Here is a 21492-nt window from a genome sequence, read left to right on the forward strand (position 1 = left end):
ACAGCCGGAAATACGTTTGCGTTCGCAGGCTAGTGGTGAGGGGGAACAGCAACGCGACAGCGTTTTCTTTTAGTTCTAAAACACAGATAATTCGTCACATTTTACAAGTGTCCCAAGGACTTTTGTCCACGATACACAAAAAGTGCCAGGCGTCACAGAGTGTTCTCTTACTTTTCAACTTGAAAATGACCGTCGAACGGTCAAAATGTCGTTGTCTTTTAACGTTAACTTTTATAGTGAAAGCCGTTTCTAAAAAATTCTTGATTCGAATTTCTACAAACACTCATAATAAGCAACAATGATTCACAGTTACTCGTGAACTTTGGCTAGCCGTTGAATATCTATGTACACCTCCTTGGCCACGGGTCTGCTCCGGGCAGTTTTTGTGGCCATATTTAATAGACTTAGCCATGCTTCGAGAATAAGTGACATGTCTTCGAGAACGGTTGTTATTGTTGTTCTTTTTCAGTTTCTCTGCAGGATGTTCATCCGAAGCGTCCAAAGTCTATGCACCCGAAAGGCCATTTGGTATCGAAGTCACAAAAAGAATAAGAGCTTTAGATGTTGTAAAAATAAATAAAAATATACCGGAAAAAGCACACGAGCCGGATGTGACGTGTAACAGATCGCGTGGTTTCCGTCCACGCCTCGGTCGCGCCCACTCGCGCGTCACAGGATTTGTATTTTTGCATAAAGACAAAGGATGTATTAGGCCTAATGCAGGGACCGTACTCTATTGTTTGAAAGGGGTAATCAAACTGACCATAACAGAACAGAAATCTGCAGTAAAGGATATTTCAAAACTGTCCCGTTTATCCAGGGAATCAGAGCGGATAATTTGCCGCGAAAAACGTTACCATAGAAACCTCGCACGGAGCAGTGTCCGTGTCGGCCTGGAGGTGGGAAGGTCGTTTGTAGTTTGTTTGTACTCGTCATTTGTTCGGCAATGGATATTAGTTTTATAGGCTGAGTCTTGGCAGCGATAATTGAGCCATTCTTGTCTGCTTTGGGTTTTCACTGCTACAATGGGCTGCGGGACTAGTACCCCTAAAGAAAACGAAGAAAATGAAGGTTCCAGGTTTGATTTCAGTCGACGAAACACGATAGTTGAAAAACCAAATGTTGTCGTCGAGATCGGGAAAGGTGTCAAGAAGATCGACCCGGAGCGACGAATTGTGTTCATATTCGGTAGGTGGAACTGTTCCTTCTGTCTCTGAACCATCCTTTGTTTTTCGCTCATTGTCCATTTTACCTTTCCGGAAAAAATAATCCCAGCACAGCGGCCATATGCAAATGACAAAAATAATTTTGATATCGAACAACGCGGGCTCTGTTTTCAATAACATTTGTTAAGGTACGATCGCGAAATGAGCCTATTTTGAGCATACCAATTAGTCTTCCTATGCGGCATTAACCAAAATTTTTTACTGGAGGGTAATTTTGACTCTGATGTCCAAAGTGGTCTTAAATCAAGCACAAATTTAAGCCGGCTTTTGTTTTATTTATGGATTCAACTTGAAGGAGCCTTGTTTATCTACCAGTGCGGTGGAGAGGAAAACGACTTGGGCTACCCAGAGCTTCATAATTATTTTGTTGAGAGTTGCAAACTTCTGCTTTCAATGCTGCCTTCTGTCATTGTTTGAACGATTCCCGTCGATTTGAACAAGAATTGGAAAAAGGACTAATAAATGCTCATTACACAAGAAATCGATTTCTCGCCTTCTGTTTATGTCAATAGATATTGGCGGTGTTGGATGCATATTCGTTCATCTGATTGAAGGTCTTTGTTATAAGCATAAAAGCCAAGCGTTTCAAAAGCGAATATAAAATCCCTGCAAGGCGATCTTATCGTTTAAAATGTCAAGATTACAGACCAGAATTGTACCATTCGTCTTGTATTTTTTGTCAGTCACGTTAAGTGAAATCAATTAAGTTTGCGTGGTGAGTCCTTGTGTCAGTTGTGTAAGCTCAGTATTTATCTAAACCGCTCTTTACTTTCTTCGCTGTTTACACAGTCGACTGTCTGCGGTTTACATAATTAATTGAATATTAGATTTTATTGTAATACCAAACAGAAGCATGAAAAATATAATATTTTTGCTTAATGCAGGTATCAGACAGATTACTGCTGAGTTTTTCAAGTTATAATTTTTTTTCTCATTACATCCCAGTTCTTGACTTTAGAATAGACATCAGTTAATAAGTGTCCTTAAAGATTTGCTCCTTTGAAATTCAATCATTAATGAGCAAGTCAAAAGCATAACAGTGATGCAAACGGCCATGCTTTGTGAAAATGGATTTATATTTTACCTTTGAATGTTGCAACTGTGTAGATTAAAGTTCTGTGTGCCTTTCAGGCTAAACACTTTCTCAGGCTAAATATGTACATGTATGTGATGACAGCGTTCAGTTCCAAAACAAAATTCCAAAAAATAGTCATAGCAGTTGATGTTCTCCAAAAACCCAGAAATTGTTGTTTTGCAGGTGAAGGAAAGAAATATAAGAATTGTTCTGCTCATTAGACCTCGGGTCACTGATGTTGTTAGCTAAAGCTCCCTGTTAGCAGCCGGCAAGTCTGTCATTTCAAAAAAAAAACTTTAAATGGAAGCAGAAAAATAACACATATTACTTGTAGAAGGTAGTATTGTTACATAGCTTTATAAGTCATCTAGTACATGTACAGGCATTTTAATAAGTTCATAGGGCAATTTATTCAAATGACAAGACAGGGCTTAGAAAATATTGGATTGGCAATGAAGAAACCTGATTGGCCATTTAACTTAAATTGCCTTCTTAACTTTCTTTTTTGAGGATATTTTGATTATTTCTCCCAGGCAATCAATTAGTTCATGAGAAATCACCAGGGGAAGGTGGTACTAAAGGTAGAAAATTAGACCCCTTGAAATATTGATTAATTGCCCTATCTGAGGGAAGAGAGTGTTTGCACCCCTGGGGGAACATGGATATGCAATTATTATTCCATGAGTGCGCGTTGGATATGAGTTGGATATAGTCATCTCATATCCAATAAGGGCTAGTGGAATAATTATTGTTTTATTAAAAATGCCCCCAAAATATAGAAAAATAAAGTAAAATGAAAATCTAAACGAAACCAAAAAATTATGCGTACACGTACCATATTTATAGAGAATGGTATAATGGCTCATACTTCATGATGGCTGAGTCAATAAGAGCTCTTGAATTGCATCATCCAATGATCCAGTTTTTAATTAATTTCTGTTGTTCAGGGCACAAGGGAACATTTGGGAGTTAACTAAATCTGTTTAGTTACTGGTACATGTACATGTAATTCAATTTTCTGTAAATCTAGCAAATCTTTCCTGCTCTGATATGTGACTTTCATATGTAGGAGGTCCTGGATCAGCGAAAGGTTGCATCGTTAATGATCTCAAGGCTATGTTTGGTTTTGCCTTCATATCGGCAGAAGATTTAATTCTGCAGAAACTTCCGACAAAAGCTGCAGGATATGGGGCTGAACCTGTTTCAGGAACACATGGCCTGGCTGAACTATTGAAGAATAACCCAGAGTATCTCACCTTGGACTGGGTCATGGAAATTCTTCAGGAGGAGATTGAAAACTATCCCAATCAGCCAATATTGGTAGATCTTATTCCAAATCTCAAGTTCATGATGAGGGTGGATGGTTTCATCAAGAAATGTGATAAAGAAATGGAAGAGTTTGAAAGGAAGGTAAATATGAAACTTCCCACCACTCAATGAATTTGTAGAATAATTTCTCAAACTGATTAATAATTCATCAAGTTTAAACAAAGGAAATCATGACCATAGCAGTGTTTGGATGTCTGATGTTAATTAGCATAGATCTTTATGATTTTATTTCTCCCTTTTCTAGCTGCATGTAGTATGATATCTTAATTTATTAAGTGTTAATTTGTTGTAAAACTTCACCTAAACATTCAACAAATAATCTTGAAGAAGATGTTTTCTAATTCTTGTAGAAAACTACTGAGAGAATTAGAAAAAAACATCACTAATTTGTTGCAATTATCAAATTAATGCACATACACATTGCTTGTCTGTTCACTATGTCTTCAGCTTGCTTCAGTTCAGTCTGCTTTTCTATGGAGTCAATGAAATCAGTGACAGTGATGCTTTAACAGTACCTGATATTTTGATGTTGTTTTTCCGTTCAGTTCCCTTGTGCGTTTGCATTAAACTTGACGCTATCCAAAGAGACTCTCCTGAGAAACATTAAGAACAGCCACTCCCCTGCTTGTGCCAAGCCGCCAAGCCAAGACCCAAGGGATGCCTCCTCTGACCAGGGAGATGAAATGGATACAAGTAGAACTAAGCGTCGCTTTGCACTGTATGAGAAGTCAGTGAAGGATTTCTTGTACTACTTCAGTCTTGAGGACAGGATAGTCAGAGTGGACACCTCTGCAGCGCATGTGCAACATGTGTGGGAGGCCATGATGGATTTCTTTGCTGCTGACATGGATTTCAGTGCTAACAGAGTGATTAACACAGTTGTACTGTTTTCATTTGGTAAGTTTCAAACCCAGAAATGTTAATTATTTCTTCTGATTGCCGGTATTACAAAACTTTGCTGACATACACCTGTACAGGTCTACTGTACATGCAGTTAATTAAAGGAGCTACATACATGTACCTCACGATTTGCACATCTTAGAAAGTTAGCCTAAAGTTTTTGAGTGTGTTGTTTGCAATCTGTGATAATCTTCTCCATCCTTAACCATCCTAGCTGCTTTCTTTTCTTGTCATGAATGACATTATACTGACCCTAGAAAGTAGTAAAGGGTCTTTATGGAGCTGGTTAATTTAAGAGAAGATGCACCATGAAGAAAGTGTGGTAGGATAAAAACAATTTTCTTAAGAATAAACCTATATTCTTTGATATAGTTGTACATGTACTCATGTAGTTTCTTTCCTTTGCTTTGACAGACCAGAAAACTTTTCAGTCCATAGATACTAACAGATACCCCATGAAGGAAGTTTTACTTCATGAACTCATTAAGCAGCCTCAGGCCCCTGCTGTAAGTATTCACTGCGGGACTTCTACGTCATACTATTATGAGTTAGATTAAGTAATTAAGATACATGCGTGCAGGATTTGGAAGTTGTTTGGAAGATGAAAACCTTCCATGTGACCTTGTTATAAGATGAACAGCATGATGTCTAGAGGTTGAAATCTAGTCATGTGCAGAGTATGTTTAGTCTGCACTGCTATGTAGATGTTCTTTGGCTTTGTTAGTGGATGACTACATGGGCAATGTAAATCTCAGAGCTCACTAAAGTGCTTGTATTTAATGTTCATTGAATGATGCAAATTTTTCTTGAGAGTGTAAGGTAAGGTACAGGTGAAGTCTGCATCGGGGCAAGTAGCCCATATAGCTGGAGTTAATCGCAGTTTCTGTCATATTAAGCGACTAGGAATATTGCTACTCCTCCGTGGCTGGGGTGCAAGTCCATTACAGGGTAACTGACCCCCCAGCATTTAATTTATGGGCACGCATATACAAATATACACCTGGGTGGAGAGAGGCACTGCACAAGAGTAGTATCTTGCCCAAGAACACAACAAAATGACCCCAGCCAGGGCTGCAAACTAAGACCAATCGATTTGCAATCCAGCACCCTAACCATTAGGCAACTTCTGCCCCTTGAAAGTGTACTCTTCTGTAACAAGGAACTAAGCTACAGGATGCCTTCAGTGCTTGACATCCCAAATTTGCATTTTGAGACTGCTAGCATATGCTGTCAGTGCTTGCAAGGCACAAGGGCACTATTCAAGGCCTGAAAAAAAAAAGGTTTTACTGCTCTCACAGTAATAATTGTTACAATAATTGTGTTGTTGTTGTGCAGGAGGATGTTCTCTCCATACTTGCTAAACATTTGGATGAGAGTGCCTTACAGACACGTTCATTCCTAGTGGATGTATCAGGAACATCAATTGACGAGGAACACATCTCCGAACAGGTACAAATATCTAATAGTTCTTTAACATATGTTTTCTCCTTACTTTCATCATTTATTTTCTATTGTTTCTCTGAGAGAATTTGGTGCTCAATCAGTACATTTTTTCTGAGGTGAACATATCCTTAAGCTGCTGAGGATTAAAGGTTTGAAGTCCTTAATTAACTGAAAACAACTTTGCTTAAAATTCTCAGCAGTGAAATGCATGCAATATGAAACACTTGTTTAGTTGTTTGAAATTTGTCCCTTGCCATTTCTCCTAGTTCCTGCTATCAAAATTTCGTGAAGGGAGAGGGGGGAGTGTAAATGCGGAGTAGCGAAATCCCAATCAAGTCCCACGAGGGGGATTCTCATTTAAAAAGGTCGGATATGCTCGTCGGAAAATATGAATTAAACGCCTAAAAGATACCAAACTGGGCGTGGCTCGAGCTTTATTTCAATTTGACCCCTAAAAGTTTCTACTTAAAACTGAATAGGCTCGATATACTAGCGGATGTTCAGGAAAGGAGCCCACGCTAGTGGACTGGACTAGACAGACCGGCAGAAATCGAGCCTAGAAAAGGAAGTAAGAGCGGCGATTTTTATCATTATATCTTCGAGTTCTCCTTAAGATACTCTGACAGCTGAAAATAGTCAGTGGTGTTTCGTCATGGACACCCTAAATGAGAATAGAATCCTAGACTTCTACCCCTAAGCGAGACGACGGGCATCCCCGACCATTTCCTATCGGAATTTTCCCCGCCCCCACCCCCAAACCGAGAATTAAGCTTTAAAAGATCTTCAATCCTGAAACTGTTTTATTTCCGTTTCAGTTCACTAAGCCACAGATTCTCTTCGTGGATGTCAACATTGGTCAATTGGATTACTTCATGCACGGACTCAAGCGAAAAACAGACAGAAAAAAATCCATTTTCAGGAAAAAAGCGCAAATATACAAAGCAGTCAGTTCAACGGAGAACGAAACACTTTTGTTCCCAGAACATATCGACACCGAAATCTGCAGAAGAATCGCTATCTGCTTAGCAGAGCAAAGAACTAGCTAAAAAAATATCTTTTGTAAGAAAGGACGCGAAGATCGGCTTTTTTTACCCTCGTCGCGGAAGTTCGTTTTATCACTTGAATTACCTTGTCAGTATTGTAAATTTTGTCCATAACGAAGAGTTGCCTTGCGGTGATGAAATCACTTTTCTCTGTTGACATTCTCAAATCGTATTTACCTGGCGTCAAAGGTTGTTACATACTTAGAATGTGACTTTAAGACCACGCCTACAGAATTTATTTTTCAAAGAAAACAGATTATTTATTGAAAATTATTGTTCAACGTTTATATTTAACGTTTTTGGTCACCACGCCGTGGTGTTCAATCGCGTTCATGACTGGTAGCTGAAAAAATAGAACGGTGTTTGTTGCGTCAGGAGGAGAATTCGTAAGTTTTATTGACAATGTACGACGAGTTACGTGTATATAATTATGAATATTTTTCCTGGTCGCTTTTTCCAAGTTGAAATAAAAAAAAAACATCATTGGAGTATTTTAATAAACTGAGCAGAACTGCCTAATGTAGTTATTTTTTTTCTTTTTATGTAAGGTTTTTGCCAAGTTATTTGTTTAGTGTTGCAAAGGTAGAGGATCTCGTAGTGGTTAATTTACATCACTTCACGACGAGATTTTAACATGCACTATTCCGCGCAATCACTCCCATTTCAGCCCGTCTTACGCGACGATAACTCCAACAACCTTCCCTTATGATTAAATTTAGCCTGCGTAGCCACACAGGTCTCCCAAGCTGGTTGGGAGCCGTGAACATTTTAATATATTACTTTCAGTTGCGTAACACAGTGATAATGGTACTAAATATAAGAGTTTGTATGGGAATGTTACGATCGTTTGTAACAGTTCGAAATATGGAAAAGAAATTCAATAAGAACGATTTGCATCGACTCTTGTGCTGCAATTGTGTTCCGTGAGCTTTTGGGACCGCTCAGACCGCTGTGTTACACAACTGAAAGTTATTTTAAAATGTTACGGCTGCCACAGAGCTTGGGGGACTTGTGGTAGCATTCTGGTCGCGCGAAAATTGGAGCGAGAGCAAAACAATCGACGACCACCGCCCCCTATTTCGTAGATTCTTCTTGTTTCCTCCCATTTTATGAGTAACAATTCTTCTAGGATCGGGAACGCTTGATACGCAGGCTAGAGTCAATTTGTCGACTTACTAGCTCGAAGCTAAGGAGAACACTTACTGGCTTATTACGGCACTGGACGCTTATTTATTTTTACCGAAAATAGACACTCTATGTACTTCTGTAGCAGAGAGAAATATGACTGTTTCTTCCATATAGATTATTTGAAAAAGAATTTATTTCTGTATGATGCAAAAACATCACCAACATCAAATTCTTCTCACTCCTAGCTTTCAGTTTCAACTTCGAATTCAATTTAAAAAAAACCCTCAGTTTGACATTATTGTCAGGAGTGGGATTCGAACCCACGCCTCCAATTGGAGACCAGAACACTCACCCAGTTGACTACTGGGAAGGGAATGACCCTTGAGTCTGGCGCCTTAGACCGCTCGGCCATCCTGACTTGAGACAAGGGAAACTGACGAATAAGTGCTTGCATTCCTGGTCAAATTTGAACAATTCTGGAATTTGATTTTTGGCATAGAACTTTCAAACATATCCACAGAAAGCATAAGATAAGTGGTTAGCTTGTCCGACGAAGGTACTTCCGTAAAGTTTAAGCCGCCTGTCCAAACGGGCAATGCTTGGCGATCAAATCTGTATCATGCTGATACATGGGCTCCTGGCTGATACAATTTAGGTACCTCGCCCTATCTAAACATCATACCGGGAACAAAAGGCCAACACGGGCAAAAATGATACCTTATTTGAGAATCTAAAAAATCATGCCCTATCCCACTGTACCGTACATATTTGCCTTTTATAGTTCGCCACTAAACTTTCTCCGATTGTAATTGGTTTAAATTGATCACGTGACGCGATAGTGTTCATCCGCGGAGAGACTATCAGCCCATAGTATCCGTGCGAGGAAGATAGTACTCGTCCGTAAAAATTTTTTTGTAAACAAGCGGGCCTATGGACAATAAACAATTGAAATTGCATTAAGTGAGTTTTTGTGTGTTTTCTTTTCCAAATTTTAGATTTGGCTTTCACAGCTTTCATCTAAAAGGGTTGACCGAATAATTCAATATGATTTTTGAACTGGCAGGCGGAAGCAAATTTAATGGTGAACAATTAAGACAATAGTGTTTTTATGTCTAGGAACTATCGGTCTGATAGCTGCCCCTTGGAAATTTGATGTTCTTAGAATCTGTTTTAAGAACATCAAAATTTTCCCGGGGCAACTATGCTGAGTTCATATTTGGGAGCCCTCTGCCCAGGTTCTCTATCCGTACGGAGGGCTGTCATCTTGAAGACATCACAGGTGGGCTTTACGTAAGTCTGCGGTGATTGGCTAATCAAAGACATGGCGCCATATGGAGAAAAATGTGTTATGTTTCTTGCATGCGACCCGGAGTAAAGCAGAGTGAAGCTCGACACAAAAGATGCCTTATTAACTTTTAACCCCTGGTACCACCGTTAACTCTACCAAGGGTATTCCGTGCGAAAGAATCTCCGCGAACAGAAAAGAAAAGCAAACAAATAAACAAACAAACGCACGCACGCACGCAAAAGAAAGAAAGACAAAGTTGGAAAAAATGAAGTCGGCAGGTCTGTACAACTGACTGTAAAGGACAATGCTTTATAGCATAATATGCTAATTCGAGCCGGCCACGCTGTTCGAGCCTCCGTCGTTTTCGCTCTTGTTCTACTCTACACTTGCCAACCTGGATGCTGGGACTATAGGAGATCATGTGTAAGGGACTGGTCTTCTCCCGTATGCTGGTCTGAAGTGGATACAACCTTTCCTACCGTCAGAAGCCCTGCATTTTTGTTCCATCTACGGCAATATCGAACTAGTAGAGCTAGTTTGATGGACAATGGGGCTAATGAGCCATTGTTATTTGTTGTTGTGTCGGAGAGCTGCTTTGTCATCCGTGATAACCGGGAATGTTGTGCATCTCGTATCAAGATCAAGCGAAGCAAATGCCGGTGTGCATATTACTCCAATTCGACCGCGACATTCCAATGCCTACTCCAAGGCGACCTGGTATTTAAACTGAATCCCGGTCCCACGGGCGATCAATCAACCATTCACGCTCATTGTTCCGTTGCACGTCGTCGCGTCCCATTGTCCACCAAAACAAGGAACCACTCGAATCTTAATACATTTAAGAGAGCGCCAACAACAAAGCATTTCAACACGCCAATTCTTGAACAACAGGACAACAGGGCATTCCAGTTGTGCAGTTTGAATGCAAGATCATTAAGAAATAAATCAACGGCTTTTGTGGACTTGGTATGTGATTTGAGGGCTGAGTTGTTTACGATATGCGAGTCCTGGCTCCATGATCTTGACTCTGCGATTTTAACTGAGCTCACTCTTCCCGGTTATTCGAAGCTCTACCACTGTCCTCGTGCTGATCGTAGGGGTGGTGGGGCTGCGCTGTTATATCGGGATGGTCTGGATGTAAACAAAGTGTTTTCAGCCGAGCGATCTTCGTTTGAAGTGTCGGAATGGCTTGTGGTGTTCGGATCTGTTCGTCTGCGTGTTGTCATCGTGTATAGGCCAACATACTCTGCGGAGCATCCCGTGACTACGAGTGTTTTCTTTCATGAATTCTCAGTCTATCTCGAGTCGTTAGTCATGTGTAATGAGTTACTGTTAATATGTGGTGATTTTAACATTCATATGGACGTTCCATCAGACGCTGACACCATCCGGCTCAAGGACCTGTTGATCTCTATGGGTCTGGTACAGCATGTCAAACGACCCACGCACATACATGGCCACACCTTAGACTTAATTATCACACGGCAGGCTGACGATATTGTGGACGGTGAGCCCCTTCCTGAGAGATATTTCTCTGACCATGCTGCCGTGATATGTAAGCTAAGTGTGGCGAAGCCTCCGCTAAGAATTAAACATGCTGAATACAGGAAACTCAAATCAATTGATATAATTAAACTGAAAGAAGATATCCGCAATTCTCAACTATATCAAGACCCGCCTAATGATTTGAACATGCTGCTCGACTGTTATAACACGACTTTAAGATCACTATTAGATGATCACGCGCCCGTTTGTTCTCGTCATGTCTCCACTCGACCCAGGCCCCCATGGTTCAATGAAGACATAATTCAGGTTCGTAGGAACAGGAGGAAGGCCGAGAGAAGATGGAGGGCAAGTGGTCTCCAAGCAGATCTTGTAGTATTTAAAGCTAAGCGAAATTATGTCATACATTTGATGAATGAAGCTAGATGTACTTATTACAAGGAATTCATTGACGAGAACAGTTCGGACCAATCAAAGCTGTTCCGGGCTAGCAAGAGCCTACTAAATCTGCAAGCGGATACGTCTCTACCACCTCACACTGACGCCTCTGTTCTTGCAAATGAGATGGATGAATACTTCATCCATAAAATAGTGGCTATTAGATCAAAGCTAGCTGGTGACACGGCCTCTCCTGCGGTTACTGAGCGGGCGCCTCACGGTTCATCGAGTAGTGATGACCTTGTCACGCTATCAGAGTTTTAGCCTCTCTCCGAAGAGGCTGTAAGGAAGATGGCTGTGGCTTCTATGAAGACATGTACTCTGGACCCTCTTCCATCATCCATCTTGTTGGTTTGCATAGAGGAGTTACTTCCAGTGATTAGTAGGATGGTGAACGTATCACTAGAGAATGGCTACTTTGCAGATGACTGGAAAAGGGCAGTAGTACATCCTCTGCTCAAAAAATCTGGTCTTCAATTGACAAACAAGAACTTTCGGCCTGTGAGTAATTTACAGTTCACGTCCAAACTCACAGAGAAAGCGGTTGCAGTACAATTACAAGAGCACATGCTAGTCAATGGCTTGTTTCCAGAATTGCAAAGTGCTTACCGCCAACATAATAGCACTGAGACCGCACTACTCAAGGTGAAGAACGATCTCCTAATGGCGATGGATAAAGGTCAAGTTACGCTGCTGATGCTTCTCGACTTAAGCTCTGCATTCGACACCGTCGAACATGAGATCCTTCTGGAACGTTTGAGGTCAACAATTGGATTGCGGGGGAAAGTACTTTCAATGGTTTGAGAGTTACCTCAAGGGCAGATCGCAGCAAGTGTCTATCAACGGAACTCTCTCAAAGCCGTTTGATTTGAAGTGTGGGGTTCCTCAAGGATCGTGTCTGGGCCCGCTTTTATTTACCATCTACGTGAGTAAGCTGTTCCAGATTCTAAAACACCATCTGCCCTCCGTTCATACTTATGCTGACGATACTCAGTTGTATTTGTCATTTAAGCCCTCTGACTCTTCCAGTGAAGTCAAAGCTGTATCAGCCATGCAAAAGTGCATCTGCGATGTCCGAGCATGGATGAGGGAGGATCAGCTGATGCTCAATGATGACAAGACTGAGTTCCTGATTATAGGTACTCGTCAGCAGCTCTCAAAAGTTTCAATCCAAAGCATCAAGATTGGGCAGACTGAAGTCTCTCCTGTAGCCTCTGCGCGCAATTTAGGCACATGGTTCGATACGCATCTAGAAATGGGAACTCACATTACAAAGACTTGTAGTAGCGCTTTCTATTATTTATACAATATACGTCATATTAGGAAATATTTATCCAGAGAATCAACTGAGAAACTAGTTCATGCTTTTATTAGTAGTAGATTGGATTACTGTAATAGCCTTCTGTATGGAATCCCGGAATATCAGACTATGAAATTGCAACGTGTTATGAATGCGAGTGCAAGACTTATATATCGTGCGCACAAGTTCTGTCATATAACACCTCTACTCGCAGAATTACATTGGTTACCAGTGCGCGCCAGGATACATTATAAGATACTCTTGATAACTTTTAAAATTTTGCATGGTCTATCACTTAAGTACCTTTCAGATTTAATTAGTATTCAACAGCCTTCGTCCTACCATTTGAGGCGCAACGACAATGGTCGTTTGTTGGAAAGACCAAGTGTGAAAGCCAAGAAAACATTGGGAGACAGAGCTTTCCAGGTAGCTGCTCCTTTCCTATGGAATAAGCTGCCAAGGTCCGCGCGCGAAGCAACGAACTTAGAATCTTTTAAGACTTTAATTAAGACATTTTTATTTAAGGAATCATTTTAGTTATCTTAGCATATCTATATCTTTATTTGTAATTATCTTTTACCCATTTAATGTAAATATTTTTTATGATTTTGATAGGACGAGTTGTAAAATTTTAGTTATTAATTATTGTTGTGATGCGCTTTTGAATATTTTATAGAAAAGGCGCAATACAAATAATAAATGTTATTGTTATTGTTATTGTTATTTGTATGGGTTTCAGGCAGAAACATATCACCGAAATCTACAGAATAATCGCTATCTGCTGAGCAGAGCAAAGAACCAGCTAAAAAAATATCTTTTGTAAGAAAGGGCGCAAAGATCAGCTTTTTTTACCCTCATCGTGGACGTTCGTCACGGTTTTATCATTTGAATTTAATACCCTGTCAGTATTGTAAATTTTGTCCATAAGGAAGAGTTGCCTCGCGCACTTTTCTCTGTTGACAGTCTCAAATCGTATTTACCCGGCATCCAAGATTGTTATATACTTAGAATGTGGCTTAAAGACCACACCTAAAGAATTTATTTTTTAAAGGAAACAGATTATTTATTGAAAATTATTGTTCAACGTTTATATTTAACGTTTTTAGCCACCACGCTCTGGTGTTCAATCGCGTTCATGACTGGTAGCTGAAAAAAATAGAACGGTTTTTGTTGCGTGAGGAGGAGAATTCGTAAGTTTTATTTACAATGTACGATGATTTACATGTATATAATTACGAATATTTTTCTTGGTCACTTTCCCCAAGTTGAAAGAAAAAACAAACATTATTGGAGTGTTTTAATAAACTGAGCAGAACTGCCTAATGTAGTTAATTTTTTTTTGTAAGGTTTTTGCCAAGTTATATGTTAACTATTGCAAAGGTAGTGGATCTCGTAGTGGTTAATTTACACTTCATGACGAGATTTTAAAATGCACTATTCCGCGCTATCACTCTCGTTAACCGATTCACACTCGCGCGCGTTGCTAAGGAGGTGAAATTTCACTTCCGGTCACTTACGTCAGCCTGAGCACGGAAAATAAAAATAACTCAAAAACTTGCAAATTCGCGTACATTTTAGATGTTTTTCTTTGTGTTTCGCAAAATGCAAAGTAAAAAAAGTACAAGCAAAGACAAAATAAGAGAAAGACAGAAAAACAAGAGCAATAGAAACAGAAAAACTAACTCCGTGTGGCTTTGTCTGATCTTACCGAAGTGCGCTGGTAGTGTAAATTGCGCACGCCTTGATAGGGTAACTTCCAATAGATAGCGGGCGCACATCCGGTTTCTTTAAATGCTAAAGGAAACGCGGTTTTTCATTAAATCCAGCCTTTTTCGACGAATTTCGATTAAAGCCAATGTTGGCAACATAGCTATGCATTCCTTTTTCGAAATCATACTTTTTTCAGAAAATTACGAATTTTCAATATTTTGAAATGCTCTCAAAATCTGACCTTTTAGAAATGAAACAAAATCGATGCATAGCGTAATGAGGATTTAAATTAAAATACTAAATCAATGAAAAAAATCCCGAGAAAGTAATTTGCCTGGAAGCCTTTACATTTTTTCTGTATTAGTCACATGACCATGGGCGTGGCTTGATGACGTCATTACTAATGTTACTGATCATGAAAAAGTTGAAACACATCAAATAACTCTGAACTAACTAAAAATGAGGAGGTTAGATGAGACTAAATTTTCCTTAGCAACGGCTCGAAAAGATCGGTTAATGGGCCCTTAAGTGACGCCTACTCTAACAGCCTTCCGTTATGATTAAATTTAGCCTGCATAGCCACACAGGTCTCCCAAGCTGGTGGGGAGCCGTGAACATTTTAATATATTACTTTCAGTTGCGCAACACAGTGATAATGGTACTAAATATAAGAGTTTGTATGGGAATGTTACGATCGTTTGTAACAGTTCGAAATATGGAAAAGAAATTCAATAAGAACGACTTGCATCGACTCCTGTGTGGCAATTGTGTTTCCGTGAGGTTTTGGGACCGCTCAGACCGCTGTGTTACACAAGCGAAAGTTACATTAACATGTTACGGCTTCAACGGAGCTTGGGGGACTTGTGGTAGCATTCTGGCCGCGTGCAAATTGGAGCGAGAGCAAAACAATCGACGACCACCGCCCCCTTTATCGTCGATTCTTTTGTTTTCTCCCATTTTTATGAGTAACAATTCTTCTAGGATCGGGAACGCTTGATACGCAGGCTAGAGTCAATTTGTCGACTTACTAGCTCGAAGCTAAGGAGAGCACTTACTGGCTTATTACGGTACAGGGCGCTTATCTAGTTTTATCAAAAATAGACACTCTATGTACTTCTGTAGCAGAGAGAAATATGACTGTTTCTTCCATATAGATTATTTGAAAAAGAATTTATTTCTGTATGATGCAAAACATCACCAACATCAAACTCTTCTCAATCCTACCATTCAGTTTCAACTTCGAATTCAGTTAAAAAAAAAAAAGACCAGCTTGACATTATTGTCAGGAGTGGGATTCGAACCCACGCCTCCAATTGGAGACCAGAACACTCACCCAGTTGACTACTGGGAAGGGAGTGACCCTTGAGTCTGGCGCCTTAGACCGCTCGGCCATCCTGACTTGAGACAAGAGAAACTGACGAGTACGCGCTCGCATTCCTGGTCAAATTTGAACAATTCTGGAATTTGATTTTTGGCATAGAGCTTTCAAACATATCCACAGAAAGCATAAGATAAGTGGTTCGCTTGTCAAGCGGGCTTATAGACAATAAACAATTGAAATTGCATTAAGTGAGTTTTTGTCTGTTTGTTTTTTTTCCAAATTTTGGATTTGGCTTTCACGGCTTTCATCTAAAAAAGTTGACTGAATAATTCAATATGATTTTTGAACTGGTAGGTGGAAGCAAATTTAATGGTGAACAATTAAGACAATAGTGCTTTTATGTCTCGAAACTATTGGTCTGATAGTTGCCCCTTGGAAATTTGATGTTCCTAGAATCTGTTTTAAGAACATCAAAATTTTCCCGGGGCTATGCTATTGAGTTGTTGAGTTCATATTTGGGAGCCCTCTGCCCAGGTTCTCTATCCGTACGGAGGGCTGTCATCTTGTAGACATCACATGCCGGCATACTTAACGTAAGTCTGCGGTGATTGGCTAATCAAAAACATGGCGCCATATTGAGAAAACTGTACGATGTTTCTTGCGACCCGGAGTGAAGCAGAGCGAAGCTCGACACAAAAGATGCCTTATTTGTATGGGTTTCAGGTGATATAAATTTTTTTCTTGCATTTCTTCTTTACTATGAAAACGGGTAGCATTCATTCTTGGTTTTACATTGTCTGAGACAGCTGCCTTTGAGCCAGTAATTCGGGGAAGTTTGTTCGAGGCTGTAGGCTACATCCAGCTGAATCGTTAGTGATGACCGTGTTACAGCTTCATTTAGGAAACTACAACCTCAGCTGTTGAAAGTATCTAATCCATACCAGAGAGAATTCGTTAACGATTGCTTATGTTGTTTTAGTCACAGCATTTTTTTCGCAGCTAGGGTTCAAGATTGTGCACGTCCGGCAGCAAAATGTGGCAGTCCTAGTGCAGACCATGAACTGGCGATGAACATTAGCGGTTTTATACATCTTGATGTCTTGATTTTAATATTTGCCACATCTAGATTCCATGCCACTGTTGCTGTTATATTTCTGGAAATATTGAATGTTTTGTTCCTTGAAGAGGATTGCCAACCTGAATCGCTGAAATGAATTCAAAATTTAAAAAGGTAATGTGCATGTAAGCTTACAATTCTCTCAATGTTGTTGCCAAATACAACATTGCTAGATTTCAGCGGGCCAATTTACACTAGAGATGAATTATGAAATGCTGAATTTATATTGTGGAAACATCTGTTTTTAAAAGATTATCTGTCAGCACATCTTCAAGACATGCTGACAGACAAATCAGATGAATTAACTGAAGACAAATTTTTCCACACAAAAAAGCACCGGCTTTATACCTAGATGATTTATCCATCTCGTAAAGACAAAGTACATGTCTTGAATGGCTTATTTGTCTCAGACGAGTAATTCATCCCAAGTATAAATTCGACCACTAAAACGGTATAGTTTTTACTTTAGTATTTTTAATTTTCGTTGTTAGGGTGTAAACAAAGTCCGTACCTTGAACCAACTTAGTGGAGGACTTTCCAAGAATGAAGGCAATGAATCAAACGAAACAGATGATAAACCAGAAGAGATATCCGTGTCCAAATCTCTTAAAAGTGTAAGCAGAAATATGAGAAAGGGCTAGCCAATTAAATGTGACAGAGGTTTTAGCTTAACTGAACTGATAGAGGTTATTGTTCTACTTATTATGTTAGACTGTTGACAGAGTACGACTGAGACTCAAGGTGGCATCTATGTTTAAAGCTCCTTCTGAAACAAGTAAAGATGATGAAAAAAGGTACTTTACAATACATTGATAAAAAGCACAGTGTGCTGGGTTAGTTCCAAATAGAGGAATGTTGTTGTTTATAAAGGAGTCTGTATAATCAGAATTGTATTTTAATAAAGTTTTTTTTCGTTGCTGATTTTGAATTCATGGAAGTCCACCTTTTCCAAAGTACAAGTTTAAATAAATTTAATTGTGAATTCAAAATACCTGTTATCTAACATATCTAAGACAGTAAGTTACTCACATAGAATGTCTCTTCACCTGGGAGAATGAATATGTACTGTCCTGAAATGGGCTAGCTCCCTTCCATGGGGAGATTTAGCAACTCCCCTAGTTGCCTCATGTTACACACAATTCAAGCACTTATTCTAAAGTTTGTGGGAGGTATGGTGACCAGATGGTCAGTGCACTGGCTCTGGACTGGGTGGTCAAGGTTCAAGGCCTGGTCAGGGTCATTGTGTTGTGTTCTTGAGCAAGACACTTTACTCCCACGGTGCCTCTCTTCACCCTGAAGTATACTAGATAGGTACCTGTGAATTGTTAGAGTAACCTTAGAAAATGCTGGGGGGTCCCCAGGGGCTTCATTGAGGGCTGGGCAATGGGGCAATTGGCCAGCTAAGAGGATGGTTTTGCCCACCTGGTTTGAACATTTAGAGGAACATTTTTCTTATAGAGAAATTCAGTTCAAGAAATTTTGCCTGCCTGTGAAAACCAGTTACCCTCCTTCTGGAAACATTGATGAAACTCCGGGGTCCCCCTGTGATGAACTAGCATCCCATCCAGGGGAGGTGCAGTGGCAATATTCCTAGCTGCTTCATGCTGCAGAGTTTTTTACATTCAAGATCAAATGTTAATTAAATGTGAAAGCACATGACCACAGCCATTATGGAAAAGGTAGTCAAAAAGATTGACAGGTTTAATTTGGTTCTCAGGTTGGTAAACAAGAGTACTCAGTGACATTGTTGAATAGTAATTTTGCCTTTTTTCACAGGGAAAAAGAATTTCATGCAGTGTTCCACGCAATTCAGAATGAGGTGATTTATGAAACAGTTGTCACTAAATACCTGTAATAACTTTTAAAACAAGTTGCCTGCAAGCAAAAAAAAAAAAGGTAGATGTGGCCAGTAGTTATCAACAGTTAACACACATTTATTTATTTCAAGTATTTAGTCATTGATCTTTTTGAGGCCTTAAAACCTTTCTAAACTGATCAGTTGAAATGAAACTTATTGCACAGAGAAATACAGTGTGGCATTGACATCAAACTGTGCACAGAATGTGTTGCCTTAAATTCCAGGTGGATAGTTGAAGATGAATAATGTTGTAGTACACTACTGTAAAAATATTAGTTTTCTATTTTGTATTCACACAAGCCAGTTTGATTTCCTGTGGTTCACCTTTATCAGATACAGCTGTAGCTGCTTCTGTCCTCCATGTCAAAAATGCTATCTTGCAATAGGCCCTAAAGGCTAAAACTACCAGTCCTGCTATCTGCTATCCCATTTCCCAGAGTGAGACAAGTTATAATTGCAGTGGAACCAGGGACTCATTTCTCGAAAGCCCCGGAAACTTTTTGGGCCCGTAAAGGCATTTTTATCTCATATGTATCTAAAACCAGAGAAATGTATATGCCTTAAACTTCTTGTATGAAGGGAACCTCTGTTCATATTAAGAATATGTGAATAAAACAGCTCTGTAATGGTAGGGTTCAAGATTTTGCTATAATGGCTTTCCGGGCCCAAAAAGTTTCCGGGGCTTTCGAGAAACAGGCCACAGGCCTTTAATAGTCATCCCGTAAATACGGCCACTTTATACTGGCTTGAACAAAAGCTCAGTCAGTCATTTTCTTAAGAACCCCTTTAATACTGTCAGATTTTTGTGACCCTTTTCAAGGTGACTGGATTAATGAGGTTCCACTCTGTATAGAAATTGTAGATACATGTAAAGGTTGCATTTTTCCTGTGTTTTACTACACTATATTTAGAACTGTCACCCCCAGTGGACAAACTGTGTCCCTACAGTGTACCAAGTGCCATTGCATTATAAGCAAACCAAATGCAGAAATGGATTATTGAGCTGAAAAACTGGAAATATTTTATTTTAATTAGCATAATTAGGAAACTTGTGAATAGTCACTGCAGCCTTACTATAGCAGAGCTCTGGCGGCCCAAAGGGTCACCAAGTGGAGCCCCATACTCATATAGGAAAGATAAGGAAACCCATGAATGGATTTTCTCATGATTATCATACTTACTTACTTACTTATGCCTAGTGCCCCTCCTGGGGCATAGGCCACCAACAAGAGTTCTCCAGCTATCTCTGTCCTGGGCTTTCCTTTCTAGCTGACTCCAGGTCAGCCCCAATCTCTTGATGTCTGCTTCCAAGTCTCGTCTCCACGAGTTCCTAGTCCGTCCCCTTTTCCTCTTTCCCTGGGGATTCCAAAACAAGGCTTGTCTTGTGATGTCGGTAGAAGGCTTTCAAAGAGTGTGGCCTATCCATCTCCAACGTCTCATCACGATCTCAGCATCTGCAGGCCTCTGGTTGGTTTTTTGCCATAGGTCTTCATTGTTGATGGTGGTTGGCCAATGTATCTGCAAGATTCTTCGTAGACATGAGTTGATAAAAGTCTGCACCTTCTGTGTAATTGCCACTGTTGTTCTCCAGGTCTCTGAGCCATATAATAGAACAGGTTTGACGTTGCTGTTAAAGATCCTGATCTTAGTCTGAAGTGTCATGTCTTTGGAGCTCCAGACATTCTTTAACTGCAGAAAAACTGCTCTTGCTTTGCTGCCCAGATAGGTGAAGGAATTCACCTCTTCCAACAAGTTGTCATCTAGCTGAATTGGTTCAGTAGTCGTTGTGTTAATCTTGAGGACCTTGGTTTTTCCCCTGTTGATGTGAAGACCAATTTGGGCAGACGAGTCTTCAACACTGTTGGTCTTCTCCTGCATTTGCCGATGTGTTTGGGATAGCAGTGCCAAGTCATCTGCAAAATCTAGATCGTCAAGCTGCAGCCAAGGTGTCTACTGGATTCCATTTCTTGCCTGTGCTGTGGCTGTTCTCATAATCCAATCAACTGCAAGCAAAAACAAGAATGGCGAAAGTAAGCACCCTTGTCTCACCCCTGTTCTCACGTTGAATGCTTCAGTGGGCTGTCCTCTATGAATGACTCTGCACGATAACCCCTCATACAAAGATCGGATGATGTTTACAATCTTTACTGGCACCCCATAGTGTCGGAGAAGCTTCCATAGTGTATCTCTGTCCACGCTGTCAAATGCTTTTTCGAAATCTACGAAATTGATGTACAGGGGAGAGTTCCACTCACAGGACTGTTCTATAATGATCCGCAATGTGGTGATTTGATCCATGCATGATCGATCCTTGCGAAAGCCAGCTTGCTGATCCCTAAACTTTGTATCAACCTTGTCTTTCATTCTATTTAGAAGTGCCCTATTGAACACTTTCCCTGAAACATCCAGAAGCGTGATCCCCTGTAATTTGCGCAATTACTAAGATCATGATTATCATGGCTAGCGGTATTGCTCGTGGGTGCTACGCACAACGGCGACGGAGTCGTGCAACATGGCGGCCATAGTCCAGCTAAAAGGTTGACAGGGACATGGAGCCTCTATTTATAGCCTCCTTCTTTGATATTGACATCCATGTTATGGTCAATTGACCTGTCTAAACAGATATCCGCTGACCAGTATCATGTGACCATATTGTGGGCTCAAGTTTTGAGCTCATCAAGGTAACATGTTTATTTGAAGTTGACCGCTGGCTAAAAGCTGGTTTTCTATTGGATTGTGGGCTCATGTTAGGTTAACTTGTGGTTAATGGGGCCAGGTTGTTCGGAAGCCGGTGAACGCTAACCCAGGATTAA

General features: G+C 40.2%; 2 protein-coding genes, 2 non-coding genes and 1 pseudogene across 7 annotated transcripts in view; 3 read left to right on the plus strand and 2 right to left on the minus strand.

Annotated features, from left to right (window-relative positions):
- The first annotated feature begins 710 nt into the window (after positions 1-710).
- On the plus strand, positions 711-7535 carry LOC110043852 (uncharacterized). 2 transcript variants are annotated; one of them, XM_089277879.1, is made up of 6 exons: positions 711-1188; positions 3371-3711; positions 4176-4527; positions 4945-5036; positions 5866-5979; positions 6789-7535. In XM_089277879.1, exons 1-6 carry the CDS (start codon positions 1026-1028, stop codon positions 7017-7019), a joined length of 1293 nt encoding a protein of 430 aa, XP_089134005.1. In that variant the 5' UTR covers positions 711-1025; the 3' UTR covers positions 7020-7535. The 2 variants fall into 2 exon arrangements, with proteins under 2 accessions (XP_089134005.1, XP_020605012.2); XM_020749353.2 differs by having other exon boundaries at positions 711-899.
- Positions 7536-8443: 908 nt separating this feature from the next.
- Trnal-caa (transfer RNA leucine (anticodon CAA)) lies at positions 8444-8562 on the minus strand. The gene is made up of 2 exons: positions 8525-8562; positions 8444-8489 (listed from the first exon to the last, which is right to left on the minus strand). It is a non-coding gene; the product is annotated as a tRNA-Leu (tRNA).
- Positions 8563-9753: 1191 nt separating this feature from the next.
- Positions 9754-13390, plus strand: LOC149098101 (uncharacterized; annotated as a pseudogene).
- A 2273-nt stretch (positions 13391-15663) lies between these two features.
- On the minus strand, positions 15664-15782 carry Trnal-caa (transfer RNA leucine (anticodon CAA)). Its single transcript has 2 exons — positions 15745-15782; positions 15664-15709 (listed from the first exon to the last, which is right to left on the minus strand). It is a non-coding gene; the product is annotated as a tRNA-Leu (tRNA).
- A 499-nt stretch (positions 15783-16281) lies between these two features.
- The window catches only part of LOC110043849 (cation channel sperm-associated protein 4-like), a 14378-nt gene continuing 9167 nt past the window's right edge, over positions 16282-21492 (plus strand). Inside the window, exons 1-5 of one of the 3 annotated variants that reach the window (XM_089277902.1) lie at positions 16282-16427; positions 16831-16935; positions 17313-17435; positions 17533-17615; positions 18598-18640. In XM_089277902.1, the coding sequence (XP_089134028.1) occupies positions 16915-16935; positions 17313-17435; positions 17533-17615; positions 18598-18640 (270 nt within the window). In that variant the 5' untranslated portion in view covers positions 16282-16427; positions 16831-16914. The remainder of the gene's footprint in view (positions 16428-16830; positions 16936-17312; positions 17436-17532; positions 17616-18597; positions 18641-21492) is intronic. The other 2 variants (XM_089277903.1, XM_089277904.1) reach the window with 2 other exon arrangements.

The sequence above is a fragment of the Orbicella faveolata genome, unplaced genomic scaffold, assembly GCF_042242905.1.
Source record: "Orbicella faveolata isolate gen_17 unplaced genomic scaffold, um_ofav_v1 contig_46, whole genome shotgun sequence".
NCBI lineage: Eukaryota > Metazoa > Cnidaria > Anthozoa > Scleractinia > Merulinidae > Orbicella > Orbicella faveolata.

What these genes read in the sequence shown, in the direction of transcription:
- LOC110043852 (XM_089277879.1), top strand. Translation starts at nt 1,026, where the DNA reads ATGGGCTGCGGGACTAGTACCCCTAAAGAAAACGAAGAAAATGAAGGT. An exon ending in ACGAATTGTGTTCATATTCG is followed by an intron (nt 1,189 to 3,370) that starts GTAGGTGGAACT and finishes TTTCATATGTAG; the next exon opens with GAGGTCCTGGATCAGCGAAA. An exon ending in TGGAAGAGTTTGAAAGGAAG is followed by an intron (nt 3,712 to 4,175) that starts GTAAATATGAAA and finishes TTTTCCGTTCAG; the next exon opens with TTCCCTTGTGCGTTTGCATT.